The sequence below is a fragment of the Zootoca vivipara genome, chromosome 9, assembly GCF_965207765.1.
Source record: "Zootoca vivipara chromosome 9, rZooViv2.hap1.1, whole genome shotgun sequence".
NCBI classification, from domain to species: domain Eukaryota; kingdom Metazoa; phylum Chordata; class Lepidosauria; order Squamata; family Lacertidae; genus Zootoca; species Zootoca vivipara.
This window is the reverse complement of record NC_142592.1, coordinates 51,214,621-51,237,694: the sequence shown is the minus strand read 5'-3', so window position 1 is coordinate 51,237,694 and position 23,074 is coordinate 51,214,621. Positions and strand designations below refer to the sequence as shown.

Here is a 23,074-nt window from a genome sequence, read left to right as displayed (position 1 = left end):
CTCTTAACCACTACACCACACTGGTGACTGATTGCAGTGCGACTGATTCCAGAATCTGGCGATTATTAATCTAGCTGCCACAACAAGGAAAAGTATTAGCTCTTTAAAAAGAATATTTTGAGAATTGTGAAAAAAATAGACAACAATGCCAATTGAGGGCTCATTAAATATATATTGGCCAGTTATTTGGTTAGTTTCATTAAAAATCTCCAACCAGAATGTGAATGTTTCTTTGCATGGCCACCACATATGGAAACATGTACCAATTTCACCGCAATTTCTCCTGGGAGACTGTATTAGCACTGGGCAGATGGCAATGTCGCTTTGGAATGGAAGCCAAATGGCCTCCACTTGCAGCAGCTGCCCTGGAGCAATGGTGTGTGCAGGGGTGTTGAGGGTGGGCACCCACTGGTGGCACAGTGCCAAGGACCCCCGAAGTCTGGCACTATGCCTTGGACTGACAGTTGCTGGGAATTTCAGGTGGAGAGGGTGCTGTTGTGCTCAGGTCCTGATAATGGGCTTCCCATGGGCATCCAGTTGGCCGCTATAAGAGCACAGTGCGGAACAAGATGGCCCAATGGCCCAATGGCCCAATCCAGCAGACTCTTCGTATGTCCTTGTGTTCATCCAGTACCTCAGGGAACAACACACAGCCAGTTGCCTTGCCTGTGCTGCAGTGATGTCATCAGGCTGCGCCAAGAAGTTGCAGCTTACCAGAAGCCCATACGGAGCAGTTGGGGGGAGGGGGGGTGCTCAGCAGCAAGTAACGAGGAATGATAAGCTATACTGTAACTGTGCCGTCTGAACTACAGAGCTTCAGGCCTGTGGAAGCTTAGGAGAGAAATAGCATGGATAAAGTTCCCTGGGGCTGTAATTCTCAACACACTTGCTCACAGGACATAATGGGACTTAATGCTCAGTAAACATGTCTAGGTTTGTGCTGCGAGTGGCCTATTGTAAGGAATGAAACAGGATAATGCCACTTATGCCTCCCTTTGCTTTTTGGTGGATCGGACCTCATCGCTTAACCCTAGGAACTCTGCATCGGTTTTGTGTGGCGTTTAGGGACATCAACTTGCCCCCACATTGGAGGGGGTGCATAATGTGACACGTCACGTGATGTCACATGAAGCGTCACGAGATGCGTCTGCCCAGTGGGATATGCTGCGGGGAGAAGGAGGCGGAGCGTGGTGCTGCTTCACTCTGCCTCCTCCTCCTCCCCGTGGCCTGCGCCTGGGAGGGGGGGCGCAGATGGCAATCTTGCCTGTCTCAGCCCCCTCCTGTCTCCCTGGTGGGGGCTGGGTTGTTGGTGGGGGATGTCAGCCCCCTCAATATTGGGGGGGGCTCCATCCCCCTGACTCAAAATATTGAGGGGGTTGGAGGGTCAAGCACCCCTTATATCTGGCGTCGGTGGTGGCATTCCACAGACAACATCATGACAAGCAGAAGCGAATTATCCACCTTGCCGTGTGTTTTTGACAATGCTGGCTTCCAGGTTTTGATTAAGTGATCAGTTACATAATCCAGTTATATCCATCTTGAATCCCCATTAAACTAGCCGTTGACAGGATCCACCTCCACTCTCTCACCTCAGTGAAAATGTGAAGTTGGTATCTTTCTCTCCATCTCACTCTTTTTTTATTAAATAGCACAGTCAGGAACTGTTCTGGAGTATTATGAGTCCTTCTTCCCACTCCTAGACCTTCTCCAAGGGCCAGGGAGCACTCAATATTAAGGAAATACAGTATCATGCATGTTGCAAAATTTGGTCAGATTTTTTTTAAGGTAAGAAATGCTCTTGTTTTGCAAATCTATATAAATAAAAATGTAAAATGCCAGGTTGTGTGTGCTCAGCTTGCTCCGAAACCGCCTGACCGCTTGAGTTGAAATTCTGACACAACGTTGCGGTCCAATACGGGAGTGTTTGTATAAACTTAGATTGCACAAATGTCACACCTGTCACAGGTGAAAACATTATTTTTTTTGGAAACACCAGAAAAACAGGAACAGGAAAGGTTGCAAAACATCGCTTTCTAGCGGCGACTCCACTGGTACTGCAGCTAGAAAAGCTTCCCTTTCCTAAACAGCTTAGCTCAGGTTTACAGGAGGTGGGGACTTGCCTGGGTTGGGGGTGGAGGCAGGACAGGATCAGGACGGGTCATGGGTCGGGACGGAGTGGGGTGGGGTGGGGGGAGTCACAGGGATGAGCCACAGCAACGCGTGGCTGGGTACAGCTAGTTGGAAATAAAACGCCAAATATTGTACCTGACTTAAACACATTCCTTCCGCCTTTTAAAGAATAGCTTCTTTGAAATGGAGCTGATTGTTTGTGCAAAATGTCCAACTCAAATGAATCAGCACTGGGTGAATCAGCAGTGGGTGACAAACAGCGCTTGTTCTTTGCTGCTGTCCTGCACAACCTGTTTTACACACGTCATAGGACAAATGTGGGTTTGCAACAAGCATATAATTTTAAAGGGGCTGCAGCCAGACCTGGCACCCCTCCTGACAACTTTACCTGCACAACCCCAATTGTTTTTAAACAGATTTGTTGCATTTAAATCTTAACGCCTAAGGTGAAGTATAATGCTTGAAAAGACCCTTGCTTGTACTCAGCTAATAGCCAAGGGCTGTATGTGCTAAAGTTTTGCATGGAAAACTGGATGACTTTTCAATCTTGTTTAAATTATGAAAATAGAAGAAATGGTTGCAATTCTTCTTTTTGTTATTTTGCATCATTTGCTTTGGTTTTGGTAGTCATGCATGTAGACGCTAAAGCGCCCCCCCCAAACCGCTGGAAATTTTATTCAGTCATCACTCTGCTTCTAAGATTTTGGCAGGTGTTGCTTGCAGCCATAAGGATTAGAAACATGCTTTTTGATGAAAAATGGCAGGTTATCAGAAAGATGAATTCTGTGTCCAATACCACACCAGGCACCACAGGATAATAAAGCTATGCTATGTGTTATAATAATGCTTTTTTCCAAAACAGGCTCTGCATCTTAGGCAAATATTGAGGTAGCAACAGCATTGAATTTCTATAGGATAAGAGCCGCAGGAAAACTGGCCCATGATAAGGAACCTAGGAAAAGTCTCCGCTGCCACTCTTTTCTCCACCACAGGTCAGATATTGACAAGGAAAGACTGGCTGGAGACAAAGCAGTGTATTCTGGAGGATCAAGAAGTTGCTAGACAAAGTCACCCCAAAATCCCAGTAAGCTTTTCAACCACGCAAGACTGTCATTTCTAAGAAGTGAGCTTCCAGGTGACCTAAGAGCTGAGCTACCAGGCGAGACCCATGGTGATGTATTTTTGGACAAACAAAACAAATTGTGCAGTAGGAAATTGAACTAATAAGCTAGCAGAAAAGACATGGAGACTGAAATGATATTGATAACCCGGATAAGGCACACAGAGGGTTCAAGGAACTCAGCATGCCAGCAAAAAAGTGGAGGTTTTGCAAAGAAAGGACGTCTGTCTCTACCTATAGCACTGGTAATGGCAGATCATAAAGAGGCAAGGGAAAGAGCAGGGGCTTACTTTGTTTTCAGAAGAAAACCTTTAGATTGGCTGGCATTTAGTGTTGCCCATTTAACACTATCACAGGGTATGGAATCTGTGGCCCTCCAGATGTTATTGGACTCCAACTCCCATCAGCTTCATTCCAGATGGCCAATGTTCAGGGATGATGGGAGTTGTAGTCCAACGTCATCTGGAGGGCCACAGGTTTCCCATCTCTGATCCAAAGAGTCATGGCCAAGGCCAATGGACGTCTGCAGATCAAACGAGCGTTTGGGATGGAGTGCAACAGGGCAAGCTTCACAGCTGGTTTTGTCACATGGTCACTATTGCCACGTGGATATAATACGGTGAGCAGCAACACTGGAGCAGCCACTATTTTCCAAAGCAGTGTTTTATGTAGCATGTACAAAAAGGAGATGGGGAGAGGGGATAAGGGAGAAAGCAAGATGGGAACCTATTCACCCATGTGGATTCTTCCACTTTGAAGCAGTTTAGCCGTCATAATTTAGCCATTCATAGTGATGCAACTATGCACCCCTAATATTTGTTAGTTGTTTTCATTGATATGTTGGACTAGGTGGGCTGGGCTAGATGGACTAGGTCTTTGGTCTCATCCATCAGGGCTCTCCTTATGTTCTTACGAAATATGCCTGTGCTCTTATGGGTAACGTTGCTTTAAGCAGAGTCATAGCTAAGGGACAGTGCATATGCTACGCATGCAGAATATCCCAAATTCAATCCATGGAATTGCTAGTCTAAAGGATCAGATAGTGCAGGCTTCCTCAACCTCGGCCCTCCAGATGTTTTTGGCCTACAACTCCCATGATCCCTAGCTAGCAGGACCAGTGGTCAGGGATGCTGGGAAGTGTAGTCTCAAAACATCTGGAGGGCCGAGGTTGAGGAAGAATGAGCTAGTGGGTGATGGGCCAGATCAGGCAATGCTTTGACTCAGGCAAAGCCCACTTGGCTGGATTGAATTTGTTCTCTTCTGTTGGCACAGCACATTTTTTAGGAAAGGGATTTCATAGGAGAAAGACTTCTCCGGTGCAAATGCTCCTATAAATAGAGAAAGCCAGTGAGATTCATGCAGCTTTGACCTCACCTTGGGGCATGTCACTCTGGTAGCGGGTGGCTAATGGCAAAAGCCTGCAGACAACAGGTATGAGCATAAAAGCTTTTAGGGGGCTGCTGGAGACAAAAGGTCAGCAAAAGCAGAGTTTTGGGAGAAATGAAATGGTGTCATAAAACTGCATAGCAGAGAAATGGCGCAAGGCAATAATGTACTCTGTCCCTTGTGAATTGAAATGCATAATGCTGCCGGGGGTGGGGAGCCAGTGTATGCATTTGTGTTCCTGCTCTCTTTTGTCAGTAGATGACAATGGTTGCAGAAGGAGCTTAACTTGTGGGGGGAAGGGCATGGAAGAAAATGACAAGGGCTGGGTGGGAAAGAAGTTGGACCTCTCGGAAGGCCTTTCTAGGCACTCATCTCCTTCCAAGGAAACTGTACAGGTGTTGCAAACCTGCCCTTTACATGTTGTACTACAGCTCTCATCACCCCCGACCATTAGGCATGCTGGCTGGGCCTGATGGGAGTGGGACCCCAACAGTATCATGAAGGCATCACGTCAGCATCACCCTGGCATTATACCAGCAAGGTTTCTGGAGAATCAAATATGCAAGTTTGTCTTCACAGAAGCTGCTTGTACAGCACTGATTGGAGGGAACCAGTGACATCATAAACACATCCTCCCCGGGGGTGATTTCTCAACCTTTTAGAATTGTGTGTTAAAAACTGAAGGGAACCCATGCACATTTAATAAAATAAATAATGAAGGCAGAACTGGGAGAGATCCCTTTGTCTGAAGCCCTGGAGAGACACTGGCATTCAAGCGTTGACAGCACTGAAGTAGATGGACCAAGGGGTCAACTCGAAATAAGGCCACTTCCTGCACACCTATGTTATAGTGTGAAGCATGTGCTGTAAAAGCAAAAGAAGACCGCAAAACATCAACGGGAACCAATTGAGGGACCTGTCCACTTACTGCCCAAGGCTGTAATTTGAATGAAAGAGGAAATATTACTTGGACAATTATTTTCGAACCTCACTGCAAACACACTTTTGAGTTACAATATACAATGCATCCTAAAGCGCTGTTTCCTCACCATGGGATTCTAGATGTGAGAGTACAAGATAATAGTCCACAAATGATTCATTTTGACAAATCCCTTGATGTAATCAGATTCAACATTCAATTCAAATCCTTGTTATGCTGAGTAATAGGAGCTGGCAGGAAAAGGGGGGGGGGAAACACCGGTGATAAAGAGCTGCATTTCTTAAATAGCACAGGGATCCCTGAGGCAGACCTTTCAACTCTGCAGCTTTGAGAAATAGGCTACTAATAAGGTTGCCAACTGACCAGAAAATCCCCCAGCCTAGCCTAGTCTGCTCTTCTGCTTGGTGTGCAAAAATGAGCAAGTGACACTTTCCACAACATGGAGTTAAGCATGATCACATACCAGTGTCTGAAGATCAAGCTGCTATTAAAAGCACAGCTACTGTGGTTGGCTACAAAGTTGGCACTCCTCTGTGCCAATATTAAGGTTTATCTACCACGTATATAAGGGACCCAGGTGGCGCTGTGGTTAAACCACTGAGCCTAGGGCTTGCTGATCAGAAGGTCGGCGGTTCGAATCCCTGTGACGGGGTGAGCTCCCGTTGCTTGGTCCCAGCTCCTGCCAACCTAGCAGTTCGAAAGCACGTCAAAATGCAAGTAGATAAATAGGAACCGCTACAGCGGGAAGGTAAACGGCGTTTCCATGTGTTGCTCTGGTTTGCCAGAAGCGGCTTTGTCATGCTGGCTACATGACCTGGAAGCTATACGCCGGCTCCCTCGGCCAATAATGCGAGATGAGCGCGCAACCCCAGAGTCGGTCACGACTGGACCTAATGGTCAGGGGTCCCTTTACCTTTACCACGTATATACATATAGGTATAGGGGTGTATTTAACTTATATGCAGAATTCATCATGCGAAAGGCTGGACTGGATGAATCCCAAGCCGGAATTAAGATTGCCGGAAGAAATATCAACAACCTCAGATATGCAGATGACACAACCTTGATGGCAGAAAGCGAGGAGGAATGAAAGAACCTTTTAACGACGGTGAAAGAGGAGAGCGCAAAATATGGTCTGAAGCTCAACATCAAAAAAACCAAGATCATGGCCACTGGGCCCGTCACCTCCTGGCAAATAGAAGGGGAAGAAATGGAGGCAGTGAGAGATTTTACTTTCTTGGCTTCCATGATCACTGCAGATGGTGACAGCAGTCACGAAATTAAAAGACGCCTGCTTCTTGGGAGAAATGACAAACCTAGACAGCATCTGAAAAAGCAGAGACATCACCTTGTCTACAAAGGTCCGTATAGTTAAAGCTATGGTTTTCCAGTAGTGATGTATGGAAGTGAGAGCTGGACCATAAAGAAGGCTGGTCGCCGAAGAATTGATGCTTTTGAATTATGGTGCTGGAGGAGACTCTTGAGAGTCCCATGGACTGCAAGAAGATCAAACCTATCCATTCTTAAGGAAATCAGCCCTGAGTGCTCACTGGAAGGACAAATCCTGAACCTGAAGCTGAGGCTCCAATACTTTGGCCACCTCATGAGAAGAGAAGACTCCCTGGGAAAGACCCTGATGTTGGGAAAGTTTGAGGGCACAAGGAGAAGGGAACGATACAGGATGAGATGGTTGGACAGTGTTCTCAAAGCCGCCAACATGAGTCTGACCAAACTGTAGGAGGCAGTGGAAGACAGGAGTGCCTGGCGTGCTCTGGTCCATGGGGGTCATGAAGAGTTGGACACGACTAAACAACAACAACAACAACATAGGTGTGTGTGTGTGTGTGTGTGTGTGTGTGTGTGTGTGTGTGTGTGCACATACACAGAGGGAGGAAAAAGTGAACCAGTATTATCCAAGCTGGTTCAAAATGTTTATTTCTTTTCTGAAGTTTCCCAAATCAAAATTGCTACCAAATTAAGGTAAAATAAGCTTCACAAGAGCTTGGTCTATTAGGACAAGACAAAGTATATTCTGAGATTTGGGCTGCTTCAAATGAAGATGAGCAGAATAGATTTCTCAAAGCCTGACCAATAAGCAGTTAATATATAATTTTCACACGCACTGAAGTGACATACGCAGAGGACTCACCATATGTATATTTATTCACCCCCTTGTTGCAGTTGGGAGTGAAGGAGGAGGCTTAATCGAGAGCTTCCTGGAATAGGTGGCTTTGCGAAGGGACTTGACGAAAGAGGTTATAAGCTCACCATAATGTAGGCCTGCAAATTTCTCAAATCAAGGTAATCAGAGGTCCTGAGCATTGGCTGCCTGGAAAATCCCAGAGGCTTGATGGCTTGCCTGGCTAGTGGTGTCCTCACATTGCTCAGCTTGATAGAGTGACCAGATGCAACAGAGTCTTCTGCACATTCAACATTTGCATGGAAAAAGAGGGAACATTGGCAGGAGAGGGTTGTCACTCAGACAGTGGAGGCTGGTGCCCATTGGGACTGGTAGGGCAGAAGACAGGGAGACCAAGACTACGTAGGTGCAGCCAGAGCCAATGACAGGCAGAGGCACCCACTGAAGAAAGCAGACAGGTGGGGGCTGGTCAAGGATAGACTGAGGTTGGTGGGGCAGTGCCCTATTTGCCCTTCTGCGCCAGCCTCCACCGCATGCAGAGAAGGAGGTAAATTGCACCTGCTGAACTTCCTCATCCCCCCAATTACTAAAAGCCACCATTGGACTCCTTTGCCATCTAGTCATGCTATAGGTTTGCACTCCTTGGGGCTGGATTCAATGAATCTGTTCTGCTAGCACCCACAAGCCCCCACTCCCAAATCTGCTTGGAGGGTCAGGAGGACCCCCAGAACAGTGTGCAGGAGGAGGAGGAGAGGGGAGATTGTTTTGTCAGGTGAGCAGAAATCCTTGTGCAGATGAAACCACCTCCTTGGCACTATGCTGAATTCCACCCCTTAAATCCATTGTTCCAGTGTCAGCAACAGACTCCCAGTCAAGATGGTGACAGGGCAGCCAGCTAGCTCTGAAGCTCTGTAGAAACGCAATTTTAATTGAGTTTTAATGGGTTTTAATCTCTTTTAAAACTTACGTTTTTGGTGTCAGCCGCACAACTGTTCCATACCAAATATCCATGCAAGGCCACTTAACTTACATATAATTGGTAAAGAACTCTATAAATGAAGTTTCTGGGTCTACCTAACAGTGCATTCAGAATGGCCAGTCAGTTGTCTTCAGTTGAAAGAGAGTGAAATATATTACGTTCCAAACAAGGCATAGCAGCAAGTCTGTTAATGTGACCAGTCATCTGTAGCAATGCCATATGTCAAAACCAACCCTGAGGGGTGCTCCTGGAGGATTGTCACAAGAGGCAAATAAACTGAACGCAAGGAAAACATTGGCTTTTGTGCCTGTTCATTTGATATAGGGCTGGCAGCAATCTTATCTGTCCAAGAATACCCTGGATGCTGGTAACCCTGTCCTTGTTTAAGTCTTCCTCAAACGGTCAACATAATAAGTTCAGCTCTGATGAAAGAGGCTCCAAATCATTGGCTTTTTCTGGCTTCTGCAGAAAGAGCCAGGAAATCAACTGAGCAAAAGGAATCAATTTTTCAAAAGCTGTCTGCTTTGAGATTTGAAGTCGATTTGGCTATGATCACCTCACATGGTGTGTGTGTGTGTGTGTGTGTGTGTGTGTGTGTGTGTGTGTGTCATTGCACCAATCCAAAACAAAGCAGCCTCTATGTGATCTGGAAGCCAGCAAAGCCCAGAGATGGCAGCTGCTGACAGATGTTGAGCATTTTAACCTTCATTCTGAAAACGTTGGCTTGAGTGCTGAAGGAATTATCCATTCTAATTCACAGAGAGTCCTAAGATTGGGATCCCTTTTTCTGGTAGGGCATCTTTGCTTTTCAAAGCTGAGCAGCAGAATTTTGAGGGCTGAGTCCTACAAAAAAAACCCCTTCCTAAGCAGGAAGCAAGGGGCAGAAGAGAGGATCACACACAAACCCCTCCACACATTGAATGAAGGTGTTGGGGGGGGGGGCACAGAGCTGTGCAGTTTTTCCCAGCTCACCGCAGCATGAAGTGCTGCTGCCCACTGCCATAGCTACTGCAAGAACATAATAAGATCCTGCTGGATCAGGCCAGTGACCAACTAGATACCTACGGGAAGCCCATAAGCAGGGCACGAGGACAAGGGCACTCTCCCTTTCTATGGTTTCCAGCAGTCGGTGTTCAGAAGCATTACCTCCTCCAACCATTGAGGTAGAGCATAGCCATCATGGCTAGTAGCCACTGACACCCTTCTCCTCCGTGAATTTGTCGAATCCTCTTTTAAAGAAGGATACTGACAAGCTGGAACGTGTCTGGAAGAGGGCAACCAAAATGGTCAAAGGCCTGGAAACGATGCCTTATGAGGAGTGGCTTAGGGAGCTGGGTATGTTTGGCCTGGAGAAGAGAAGGTTAAGGGGTGATATGATAGCCATGTTCAAATATATCAAAGGATGTCATATAAAGGAGGGAGAAAGGTTGTTTTCTGCTGCTCCAGAGAAGCAGACACGGAGCAATGGATTCAAGCTACAAGAAAGAAGATTCTACCTAAACATTAGGAAGAACTTCCTGACAGTACGAGCTGTTCAACAGTGGAATTTGCTACCAAGGAGTGTGGTGGAGTCTCCTTCTTTGGGGGTCTTTAAGCAGAGGCTTGACAGGCATATGTCAAGAATGCTTTGATGGTGTTTCCTGCTTGGCAGGGAGTTGGACTGGATGGCCCTTGTAGTCTCTTTCAGCTCTATGATTCTATGATTCTAAAGCCATCTAGGTCAGTGGCCATCCTTTTCCTGTGCTGAATCTTCCAACATGTCCATGGTTTTTAGTGTTATGAGGGGAGGAGGAGAACTCTCTCTCTCCACTTTCTCCATGCCATGCATCCTTTTATGAATTTCTATCCCACCGCCTCTTGCACGCCTTTTCTCTAAACTAAAAAAATCTCAGCAGCTGCAAGCTTTCCTCATAGGAGAGTTGCTTCGTAGGAGAGTCACTCCAAATAAAATTCAGATATATGCAAGGAGGTATCCTGACCAAGGGTACACCTCCCCCCAGCAGATGGTGGAACTCCACCTCTGTATGTGAGTGGAACTCCTCTCAACATCCATTGGATGTGTGCATATGGAGAAAGTGTGGTGGTGTGCCCCAACAGCAGTGAGCAGGGGTGAGCCACATGGCAAGGGAGTTCAATAACCCAGCCCCTCTGGCCCCTCTACATCCTTTTGGTAACATGGAAGGGTCCATGTGATAATGTTGTTGGCTCCAGAGACAATGGAGTGCGCCTCCGGGGGTGAAGGCAGGCTGTATTGAGAAACAATATATATGATAAGAATAATATTGGAGAAAACTGGGTATTGAAACTTGCTTAATCTAAATCATATATCCCAGTTTTCAGTGGCCCTTTAAAGTACGCTTCACACAGAGTATACGCAGTCAGAAGTCGACCTGGCTAAGAAAACACCACCAAGAGCATAGGGAATTATCTCCCTTAAATGAAACCCCTTACTAGCTGTGCGCTTGTAAAAGCATACAGAAGAAAATACAAACTGTTGGGTTTCTTTAACTGAAAAACAAACTGACTCTAAAGAGACTTTACACTAAAGATAAATGCTTTCTCTCTTAGCAATGTTATCTACCCACTTTCCAAACCTCCCACAAAACTCCCATTAAACTACCCAAGAATTAACAGTAAACTAGCTTTATAACTAAGCAACTCTCATACTAAGATTCAACTGAGGAATCTGAAGTATCTGAAGAAGTGTGCATGCACACGAAAGCTCATACCAAAATAAAAACTTAGTTGGTCTTTAAGGTGCTACTGAAGGAATTTTTTTATTTTACTTCGACCCAGACCAACACGGCTACCTACCTGTAACCTGAAAGATCTAACTAAGAGATGCAGAAGGCTTTCTGGCAGAGCCTTATATACAAGAAGCAGAGCCCACGCCTGTGAGCAATTACCAGAAACACCGGCACCTGTTTCTCTTAAACAGACAGTATTTACATTAGACCGGCTCTAAAGTAACTTGACTATTCAAAAAATCCAACAGGCTGCTGCATTGGCGGCACTGAAGTGTCCTCCCCAGGGCACAATCCATGTGAACACACCCAGTATCGGTGCTTGGAGAGAGGTGCCTAATGGTAGGGTTGCCAAGTTCTAGCTGTGGGCCTAGAACACCTTTACTAACAGTAGGGATTGTAGGGTGCCCCGAACAACCTTCCAAACGCCTGCCTCTGTCTCCGACAGGAGACAGCTAATGAGGTTATGTATATGATTCCTGATGATGTGTCTATCATCACCATTAGTTTCACATTATGCTAATTCTCTAAGTGGCTGTCTGCATTCTAATAGGCCTTCATTTCCAGTGCTAGAAGGGACACCAAGCAATGGATAGCCCCATCAAGATGAAGAGCCAATTCTGGTCAAAGACAAATGCTTGAAGCGGAGAATTCTGCTTCAGTGCATTTAAACCTTCAACATGAGCTGTGACCTGTAGATGGAGGCCTCAGAAAATGTGCAGAGAGAGGTTGGGAAACTGAGGCTACTTCTAGAGGTATTCATGGGGGTAGGTTTTCATTAGGATGAAGCTGTAGGGGTATTCATGTTTGTGCGTATGCACACACAAGCCCAAGTCTTGTTCTTGCTCTTTGTCATATGTGTGTGGAATCAATCCTCTATCCTTGGCTAATTTCTCCAAATTGGTATCTCTGGGACTTGGCCATTGAGGTAACTGTAATGTCTCAACTTCTGCTACAGATCTGTGGTTCACATGAGATGTACCCAATCACTGAATGGCCATTGCATTCTTTGCTGCTCTTAGCCCAACTTTCGTGCTATATTAAAATCCCCGCTCCTTGAATTTGAGAAGCTCACTTAACAACTCAATTCATTTTGTAGAATTGACATTGTTGTCATTCTTTGCCATCCCACCACTCCCTGCGTTTATTATCTGCAATGATTTTCTATTTTCTTCCAGACGGCTGGCAAGGATATTGAATAGCTCTGGGTCAAGGATTGAGGTCTGTGCAACATTTCCATTTAATGATAATTTCCCTGTTAACAGTTACATTTGGGAACCTACCATTTACCCAATTTCTAATTCATTTGACTTGTATTCTTATTGATCTTTGTGATCTCCCATCACAAGTTCTAAATCAAATACATCACTGAAGTCTTAAACATATTATGTAGTTCACAATGGTACAATTCCCCCACTACATAGCAACCTATGCATCTCTCACTAAGGGGAAACTCTCCCAATTCTTACTTCCTGGCTCATCTTGGGCTGTTGAAATGTACCAATGGCCCATCTCTCTGCATATGCAAGTGCTGTAGCTCAGTGGTAGAGCATCTGCTTTGCATGCAAAAGGTCCCAGGTTCAATCCCCAGCATCTCTAGGTAGGGTTGGGAGCGACTCCTGCATGAAATTCTGGAGAATTAGTGTCAGTCAGTGAGACAATGGGATAAGGCCACTGTCTTTTGACATGAGGGACTGTGATGATACTTGTGAATTGGAAATGGTTGAGTACTATTGCTTAATTGCACACTGAACTGGAGAATGCCTGCATATGTATTGCTGAAGGTTTAACACAGGGAAATTCGATTGGGCTATACTGAAGCCCTCTCTGAGCTCTAACAGGTTGATAGTTAACTGTTGGTGTTCTCTGCCAGCTCTCATGTGGTGTTTAACTTTAGACCACATGAGGGTATTCCATTGCAGGTCTCCATCTTGAAGGGAGTTGCCTTTGAGTCTTTCTCTGGAATCCACAGAAAACAAGGATGTGATAAGGATGCCTGTCCAGGAGCAAATAGCCTTTATCTGGAATACAGGCTATGGGAGAGACAGAGCTTTGATTTTTTTGCTCTGATCATAATTATGTTACGTATTTAAGAAGAAGAACCTATGCTTGAATATACATGCATTTTTCACAACTTTCTGGATGTATCATTGATTGTTTTGTACCTGTTGTACCCAAAGAAGTTCTAGTTAGTAAAGCTTTGAATCATAATTATGGATCTGGTCAATTTCTATTTCCAAAAGGAGCCAGTTTTCTATGCAACCAATTGCTTCAAGCTTCACAATATTAATAGCTGCAGTACAGATGTCTCAGTTATTGCCTGGTTTAGCATTATTTTTAAAATCATTACAGTATTTGACCCCTGCGCTTTGGGCTCTAGAGTTAGAGTGAACTGAGAGGTGGTGGAAATAAAATTCGGTGTCAGAGGCTAGTGACAGCTCCACAACAGGAGGCAATTTCCAGAGTTGCCTTTCAAACGAAGGGGCTGCGTAGTTTATGAAGATCTCCGGGCGAGATTGGGCGAGACATTTCTTTATTTGAATTCCATAGTGGAATCATAGAATTGTAGAGTTGGAAGGGACCCTGAGGAGCATCTAGTCCAACCCCCTGCAATGCAGGAATATGCAGCTGCCCCATATGGGGATCAAACCTGCACCTTGGCATCAGCAGTCCCCCCCCCACTCACAGCAGTGCTTCCAAAGCAAGTTGTGCAAATCAGCAGTAAAGAAGGCAGAGTCTGAGCAAATAGTTTACAAAGCACAAAAAGGACAAGAGTGATCAAGCTGAGATATAGTTCTGGTGGCCTGTTTTGATGCCCCATTTGTACGAATGACTGCTCAGGTTAGCAGTCTGCTCATGTGAGCAAGGAAACATGCTCAAGGAACCAGAGGAGAGCATTACTTCCAGAAATGCAGTGGTAGCATCCACAATCAAGGTGGAAGTTCCTGCTTGTGGGTGTATGCTGATACTCATCTAATACCTCTCTCAGGACTGTGTCTGCTTACACACAGACACATACAGAGAGAGATGGATCCAGATTCTGTACAAAGAATCACACACAGCTGAATATTGTGGCTTGAGCATTATTCAACTTGAGCCAATTTGCATAACCCAGTCCACTCCCCCCACCCCTTATTTTATACCATTTATTCTGTTCCTTTCCTACTCGTCAGGGCGGGTAAGAAACTATACAAAGCACCAAAGCCCTATCTCCAACTCCAAGCACTAGAAATTTTGCACAGTCGTGCCTGCGGAGCCTGAGATTTTGCCAGGCATCGCCCACACATTTTCAAGCATATCTTGGCAACCACAGGAGCCGGAAGCCTGCTTATAAAATTAATATTAAGAATAGAAGCTTAGATTGTCATGAAGCTGGATTCTGCCACCAGTGCCATGTCCTGACAGCAGGGCAAGCAGGAAATGTTGCTCACTCAAGTGCACAGCTTGCGCGAGCAACTTTTTGTAGTGATGAGGGGAAAGTTTGAATGGGAAGAGTTCAGAACGCAAACCTTCCTCATTCAAAAAGCCTCAACCCCCCACCCCTACCCCCTGCAAATTGGGTCTAGATTCCTTTAGGTCAAGTTCACAGTGAAATTAACTCCTATTTAGGGAATGGGCTAATCTGTCAATTTCTTTTTCTCACCCCCCCCTTAAGAGGTTGCAATTTTTTTAAAAAAATAAAATGAAATGAAAACTTATTATTTATCTTCATGAAATTCATCAGCATGACTTTATCCTTGTTTGTGTGCAATTTTGCCCAATGCACACATTTTTGCAGAGCAACTTTACTTAATGTAGTACTGCATCTTTATATGTTTACCCTGGCACATGCGTTCTTGTACACATTGCTTTGCTGGATAACAACACTGCAAAATTCAGAGACGTGCAAAGTTTGAAATGTTTGCTTACGCTCTCTTTGTTTCATAAAGTGCAGATTAGGTAGGTTTGCCTTTAATTGCAAACTGAATAAAAATGATCTCCCATCCCTACCCCTGGTACGGTACTACCTACCCAGTCCTCTAAACTAGAAATCAGACCTTTCCTAATCTGGAAATTAAAGGTGCATAATTACCTTCTGGGGAGAATGGGATTTGTAGTTTCCTCTGGCTTCTAATTCAGTTCAGAAGGCAGAAGGAACAACAGATCCCATGCTCCCCAGCATGAAATGACAGTAAGAACTATCATATCCCTAGTGAACCCTCTCTGCCACCATTCACTGACCCCCCCCTTTGTCTCAAGGGTAAGAGTTTTGAGCTTGGGAAAGAAGGAGAACTGGTGGACGGGACATTCATCCTCTTTTCCTCCCTAATTCTCCTTATGAATACTTTAAAATGACTTCACAGGGTTTTTCTGAGCACTCAGAAGGAAAGCTTGCAAAAACTGAGATAAGCTAAGGAGAGTTCACTCCTCATTAGCTATTTATGCAAATGAAGTGTCAAAACTGCCCAATCAGGACTGCAAGCTTTAATACAAGAATTAAAAAGGATGCTGGTTATTCAAATTACTGCACTTTGGAGCAAGCTCCCTTTGGTTCTCCAGAAAGTAATTTTGTTCAGACCAAGAATACTTTGTGTACTCTATTCCCTGCCAAACGTTTCTGCAGAGGTACTACGGCAGTAGAAAAAGCACTATTGATAATTGTGAACAAGGTGTCGTGCGCATCTTTGGACTGGTGGGTTTAAAAATTTCATTGAACAACTTAGGTTAGTTTTTTTGGGGGATTATAGTACTGTCACCTTTACTTGTTTCAAAAGTTTCTCTAAGATATCTTAGAGAAACACAGCGTTGCCTGTTTCACAAGTTACCGGTAAGAAAATAAAGATAAGCGATGAGGAGAAGATTGTTTGCTTCAAGACAAATCCCAATAAGAAACTGTCACCTATAGTCAAGATCCTTAGAAAAAGCATGATTACTGCGGCACAGCAATATGTGATTAGTTGATTAAGTAGTAAAAAGCCAGACAGTTAATCGATTAAAAGATCTTTATCCAGTTGCCGGCTGTTGTTTAAACATAAAAGTGCAGCTTAAATTTGGTCTTATTATAAAACTACTCAGAGCTACAAATGAAGGATCACTTTCAACTTTCTTTCACAATGTTCTGAAGGCCTCATTTCTCACAATACCTTTTTGTGGCATGCCAGCTTGTCTTACAACACCAAAAAGTGAATGACAGCCCATTTTAATTAAAACACACACACAACCCCCCCCCCCACCTCAAAATGTCTCGTTTCAACCTAGTTCAGTTATAGATGATTTAGGCTGCCATCCTATATGCTTACGTGAGACTGTGTTCCATTGAAATCAACCAACTTAAACCAGTTTTAAATCAATTTGTCGTGGCTTTTCTTGAGTAGTCAAGGAAATGGTAGTTTTGTGAGGATGCTAAACAGAAGTGCATCCTCTTCCTTAAGGGTTTTTTTAAAACAACAACAACAACAACAACAACAACAACAACAACAACAACATCCATTTCAACATAATGTCAACATGCCCTTGTTTAAATCCAAATCCTTCATCTCTAAGTCACAACCCACCCATCTGTCACTTGGAAATGATAATACAAATATACTGAGTAGAATCCAGTGTATGGCATGCCCAACTGGATCCCATCCGAAGCCCAAGACAGCAATTTGGAACAGCCCTGATTTAACCCATGATGAGCCAGGGCCAGCCTACCCTGGATCTAGGCCCCTAACTGAATTTGGGTGTTGGGTTTTAAACATGTGGCCGGGAGCAGAAGAGGGGGAGAGAAGGAAACACACAGAGGCTTGACTGGTAAGTAACTTGTAGTAGATTGAAAAAGGTCTCTGAATCCCAGTTGTTTAGCAATACTGTCAAGATAAAGCTTTATTTGTTTTCCAAATCAGACCGCTGGCAGGAGGGAAACTTAGGTGGAAAATAAGGTGTGGATTTAGGGTATACTGAACTTAGCCCTCGTCCTACAAACTCCTGTATAGAGAATATGCCCAGGGGTGCCCTGTTCCTTAATTCTGACATGCCCGCCACCCTTACCCCAAACATCTGAGTCACTATATTGCAACTGCCTGTGGTGGATGGATCTTGTAAGCAACAACCACAACATGGATCCAACAGGCTTGAAGTCTACCTAGCCCTGCTTCAGACGACCTTGTAAGGATGACTGAGATAATGCAAGTGAATAAAGCCCTTAGGAAAAGCGCTCTATAAATTCAAGAATTGCTTGTGGTGCCAGATTTTTAACAAGTTGCTGCTGATTGGCATTAATGCTATGGCAGAACTGGAGCCCAGTCCCCTTTGAAATGAAGCAGCTCCTACAAAATCTTACCTTCCAAGTCCCGGACTGCAGAATCCGGGACCGGCAGCCATGTATGGGCACCAAAAATGGCCGCCGCCGACACCGGAAGTCGCTTCTATGCACTTCCGGACATGCGTAGATGCGACTTTTGAAGCCGGCGGTGGCCATTTTTGGTGCCCATAGAAGGGCAAATCGGAAAGAAAAAAAAAGGCCGCCGACAGGAGAAAATAACGGAGAAAAACGGGAGACGAAGTGATATGGGGGACCACCGGGAAAAGGTAAGTAAAAACGGGGGTTTCCCGGGGAAAACAGGGTACTTGGCAGCTATGCAAAATGAAGACGTAGAGAGGCAAAATGGCATTTCATGGCAACCTCTTTCCCCCTTACCTCCCATGAGGAAGAGAAGTCCTGCCACATACTGCATAAGGCCTCGATCCCAGCAGCAGCCCAGCACCCCGATAATCCATCCGAAGAGGATGATGGCCACAGCCATGCCCATGAAGCCTGCTGTCATTCTGCGCAAGTCTGCAACATGAAAAAGAGACATCTTGTTAATAGCGCTCATGGTTTGTCTCATTGCTGTTGAGGGAACTAAAGATCCCAGTCTTGCTGTGAGCAGCTGCAACCTACTAAAGTCAAGTTGCCCCCAACCACCCGCCGTACAGTTTTGACTAGAGATCGGTTGTTGGGTTGGTTTTAAAGATGGGGAGATGCAAAATCTGTTCTTTTCAAGTTAGACAGAGCTCTTTTGGAGACAGGAAGGGAAAAAAATACACGAGGAAGGCGTTTCTTATTTAGCACCACGGAGAAAAGTTGATTACTTCTGCAAAAGAAAACCATTTCAGAGAGATAACTGGAAAATGACTTTATCACTATCATTGCTTGCTCATCTACCCCAAGTCTTTGAGCAGTGAAAATTCCAGAAGTGCACATTTCCTTGGAATGGAGGATACTGGAAACTGGCTGGAACTTTGTGATATATGATTTATTCACATGTTGAGCATAGGTGGAGGTTTTGCCTCTTAAAGCCACTCCAATACATACTGCTTCCCTATCAGATTTTTAGGGTGGTAAGATGGTGCCTTCAGATTGTTGCAGGGTCTGATGTTCTGTGCCTGATGTTTTCAGTCCCACCCTAAGAAGCTAAAGGCTTGTACTTGTGGTTACTGCTTCCAGACAGACCTCACTTGCCCCCTGTCATGTGTGTACAGTATGTGTGTGTGTGTTGGGGAGAATGAGTAATTTCCACCTATTGTATTTAAACAAATCTCTAAGTAGTTTACAACATAGGTTGCGAACATCTTGAATAAAAGGCATATGCCATAAAAAAAAACAACCTCCCCTCACCCCCGATAATTATAATATCCTATAAAATGCAATAAACAATTTAACAATGAACAACTAAACTGTGACGTCGGGGTATAGGGCGGTATATAAATTAAACAAATAAAAATAATAAAATAAATAAACAGAGCATCTTTCTTAACATCAAAATAAAACACCACACTTGAAAGAACTAAATTGCGAGGCGGAACTTGAAAGCGGAAAACCTCCTGGAGGGAAGGAGGGAAGTCGCGCGCTCAGCAGTTTTGTGTGTGTGTTATTGTATTGTTGAAAATATTGTTTAAGGAAAAAAGAATAAAAATATTTTTTTTAAAAAAAAAACAATAAAACAAAACAAAACACCACACATAAAAATCTCCTACCAAATCACAAGGGAAATTCCACATTGTAAAATATAGTAAGCAGCTAAACAAAATGCCCCCTGAACAACAGGGAATAAAATACAACTGAAAAGCAACTAAAATGTATAAAAGCCAGTTTTAATAATAATAATAATAATAATAATAATAATAATAAGATTGACAATTGCTCAAAAGAAAAAACCAAGTCTCTATTCCCAACCACCTCATGGTCTAAGTCTTCTTGGATCATCTCAGCTCCCAGTGAGACACATCACCTGGCTATTATAGGCTATCCATCTTTCAACAGGTCTTAAGGGGTATTTATTGCTCCATTTACAAAAAGATTGGGGGTGGGGGTGGCAAGTAACAACATATTGCCTCCCTATGCCAAATGCTTTATTTATAAGTATTCATTTTAAATAAACAAATTAATGATCAGGCATGCCAGGAAGAGAATCTTTCTGTTTGTTGCCGTTTCCTGGCCTGACGTAGCCGCTGCCGAGGGCAGTGCTTGCAAATGGCAGTGGTGTGAAAGAGGGGTTGTGAGCTGCTTGTCTGAATTGCTCTTACTTGTCGGATGCAATCTGGCCAGCCTTCCTCCCATGTCATAACAGCCCGCTCAGAAATGTCAGCGCTGAGGATGAGTCTATTCAGAGCAATTCCTCCAATGGGAAATGAACGTGTATGTACAGCAGCAGCGCAGTGCTGAATCAGCACCCTACAGCTATTTAGGAAGAAGGAGGTCAGACTAGAAAAGAAGTGTGCCTTCTCCGCTAACATGGCATCGCAGGGCTTGGAGAAATCCCGTGGGTCTCTCAGCCAAGAAGTCCCAATGCAGTTTAATCAGCACTTCCTGTTTCCAGCTGAACACAGCAGTTTGAGTGGTGACTGGGGCAAGGAAGACAAGGAGACGCCCCGTCAGGATGCAGAGTTAGAGCAGCTCCTCTTAGCTGTTTGAAGGTCTCCCCTCCGTCACTAACTTGTGGCTTCTGCTACCCTCATGATTTAATCCAGGGTTTCCCAGACATCTGAGTCCCTTGGCTCCTTGATGAGCTGTTGTCATATAGACTCCAGACCAAATGAAATAAAGTCAAGAAATAGCACCTGCCTCCTGCCTGGGGTTCCTAGGGAATTCTAAGAACCAAAACATTGGTGCTGTTTTGAAATCAGTGGTTAAAATCAGTGCAGTTTTGAAAAGTCCAGTCCGCCATCTTAATTCAAAATGGCATCGAGTTGTATCCAACCATAGATGTAAAACTGTTCCTTGATCTCACAAACCATTGTGTAGAATGTGGTTATGGTATCTTGGGAGTTGTCCAAATGCATAGCTAGTCTTCTACCCACTTTGGAGCTCCTCAGGGACAGCTCCCCACATTGGTGCATCAGAAGAGCACATCCTCTACAAGCAGATGTATCCTAGTGTATCCAGATTACAAATCAGATAGCAGCCTGTGTGTGAGAGCGCTCTACCTGAGGACAAATGCATAGCTGCCAAGTTATCCCCTTTTTTTAAGGGATTTTCCCTTATGCTGAATAGGCTTCCTCACGAGAAAAGGGAAAACTTGGCAGCTATGCAAATGGGAGCTGGAAATCCTTGCCAACCTACTATAAATAATCTCATTCAGCTCCATATTGTCAGGAGTATGGGCAGGAGTCAAGCTCTGGGGCATGTAGTGCTTTGCAGGACTGGGGCCTGCCTCAGCTTGTGCTGGAGAAGCAAGGAGTGGCCACTCAGGTGAAGACCTCAGCTTGTGCTGGAGAGGCAAGGAGTGGTCACTCAGGTGAGGCCACTTGATACCTCACTGCACCTGGTGGCAGGAGCTGGGAGGGATAAAAGCTCAGCATTTCCCTTCAGCTCTTTGCCACAGCAACGCTACCCCTGCCTGGTTGCCTCTGGCCTCTTGCTCCTTGGACCCTTGCCTTGCCGACACCTTGATCCTCGACCCTTGGACCCTTGCCTTGCCGCCGCCTTGTTCCTTGGACCCCTGGCTCGCCAACGCCTTGCTCCGTGGACCCTTGCCTTGCCGACACCTTGATCCTCGACCCTTGGACTTTCGCCTTGCAGACGTCTTGCTCCTTAACTCCCAGATCTTCGCCTCTGCCTTGCTCCTTGACCCTGCGACTGCCTGCTGCTGGACCCTCAGCCCTGTGCCTGTTCCTGCTTCTACACCACCATCTTGCCTCTGGCCCTGACGTCCTCAGCCAGGGCTTCAACCGGACCATGACACATATAGCTAATGGGTACATTTGGAAGTATGAGTGAGCATGGTAGGCACCAGCCACAAAATGGTTGCCAGGGTGAGCCTGTTCCCTAAAACAAAAGGGCCACCATGTGTGTGTGGCTTAATACAACATGGCTGCCATGGTGTGTGGCGTAATGGCCTCCAAGTCTAAAAGAGTAGTAAAGGGGATAAGGCCATAAAATTGCTTGGGCATCTCCCAAACAGAAACTGAGAAGGAGGAGCACAGAGTCTTTTATGCATTGAAAAGTTTTGAGGAGATGCTTATTGAGACCATTCCTGGGCACCGTAGGAGGTATTGGTGGGCACACTGGCCCCCACGGGTGCCACATTGGTCAGCCATGAGCTAGTGATCGATCCGTAGATCTCAATTCACATTCTTCCCTCACTCTGCCCTACACCTTTATCAACTTAAATCTCTCTGCTTGCCAGAAACAGCCCAAGTCATTTTGTTGCCTGAGGCAAAGGCCAAGAGGGCACCTTCTTCACCATTTGAATCCTGACAAGACAGAAGTACTGTTCTTGGGGGACAGGGGGCGGGCTGGTACGGAGGACTCCCTGGTCCTGAATGGGGTAACTGTGCCCCTGAAGGACCAGGTGCGCAGCCTGGGAGTCATTTTGGACTCACAGCTGTCCATGGAGGCACAGGTCAATTCTGTGTCCAGGGCAGCTGTCTATCAGCTCCATCTGGTACACAGGCTGAAACCCTACCTGCCTGCAGACTGTGTCGCCAGAGTAGTGCATACTCTGGTTATCTCCCGCTTGGACTACTGCAATGCGCTCTACGTGGGGCTACATTTGAAGGTGACCCAGAAACTACAACTAATCCAGAATGCGGCAGCTAGACTGGTGACTGGGGGCGGCCGCCGAGACCATATAACACCGGTCCTGAAAGACCTACATTGGCTCCCAGACTAGCAGATGGGTCTTACTTTGGCACAGCTGATGGGATGGCATCCTCTATTACAATTGAGGGCAGCAGGCTAGCCAAGGGCGACACAGGGCAGACACACTGTCTTCCAACATCTTACTGCCACTGCCAACCCACTCAGTATTTCCTTCCAAGGCAGCCACCTCCCTCTGCCTAATGGTAGGGCCTGAGCTGTGGAGTTGCCTTTAATCAAGGGAAGTTTTGGCAAGTCTGTGTGAGCAAATATTCTCTTATCTCCCTCCTACCAGAACATTATGCTGCATCAACCTCAAAATAATCATATAGAGCTTTAGGAACAGCTATTTTATGATGAATGGGCTGTTAAGGAACAAGCTAGAGATTGAAGGATGAGATCTCTGCGTTATCAGCCCCTCAGGTCTCTGCTCAGGCCTCCTGCAGACTCTGGCATTAAGCACTTTAATTTAGGCATTTCCAAAGGTACATTCTTATTTTAATTTGTGTGTGCGTGTGAAGACCATTTAATACAGGGGCGGCTGCCAGTGGG

At 45.3% G+C, this 23,074-nt stretch overlaps 1 protein-coding gene across 1 annotated transcript in view; it reads right to left on the bottom strand.

Moving 5' to 3' along the window:
• The window catches only part of TMEM178B (transmembrane protein 178B), a 33,209-nt gene extending 14,977 nt beyond the window's left edge, over positions 1-18,232 (bottom strand). Inside the window, exon 1 of the mRNA XM_088652246.1 lies at positions 18,101-18,232. Within this exon, the coding sequence (XP_088508372.1) occupies positions 18,101-18,227 (127 nt within the window). The 5' untranslated portion in view covers positions 18,228-18,232. The remainder of the gene's footprint in view (positions 1-18,100) is intronic.
• Between the last annotated feature and the right edge of the window lie 4,842 nt (positions 18,233-23,074).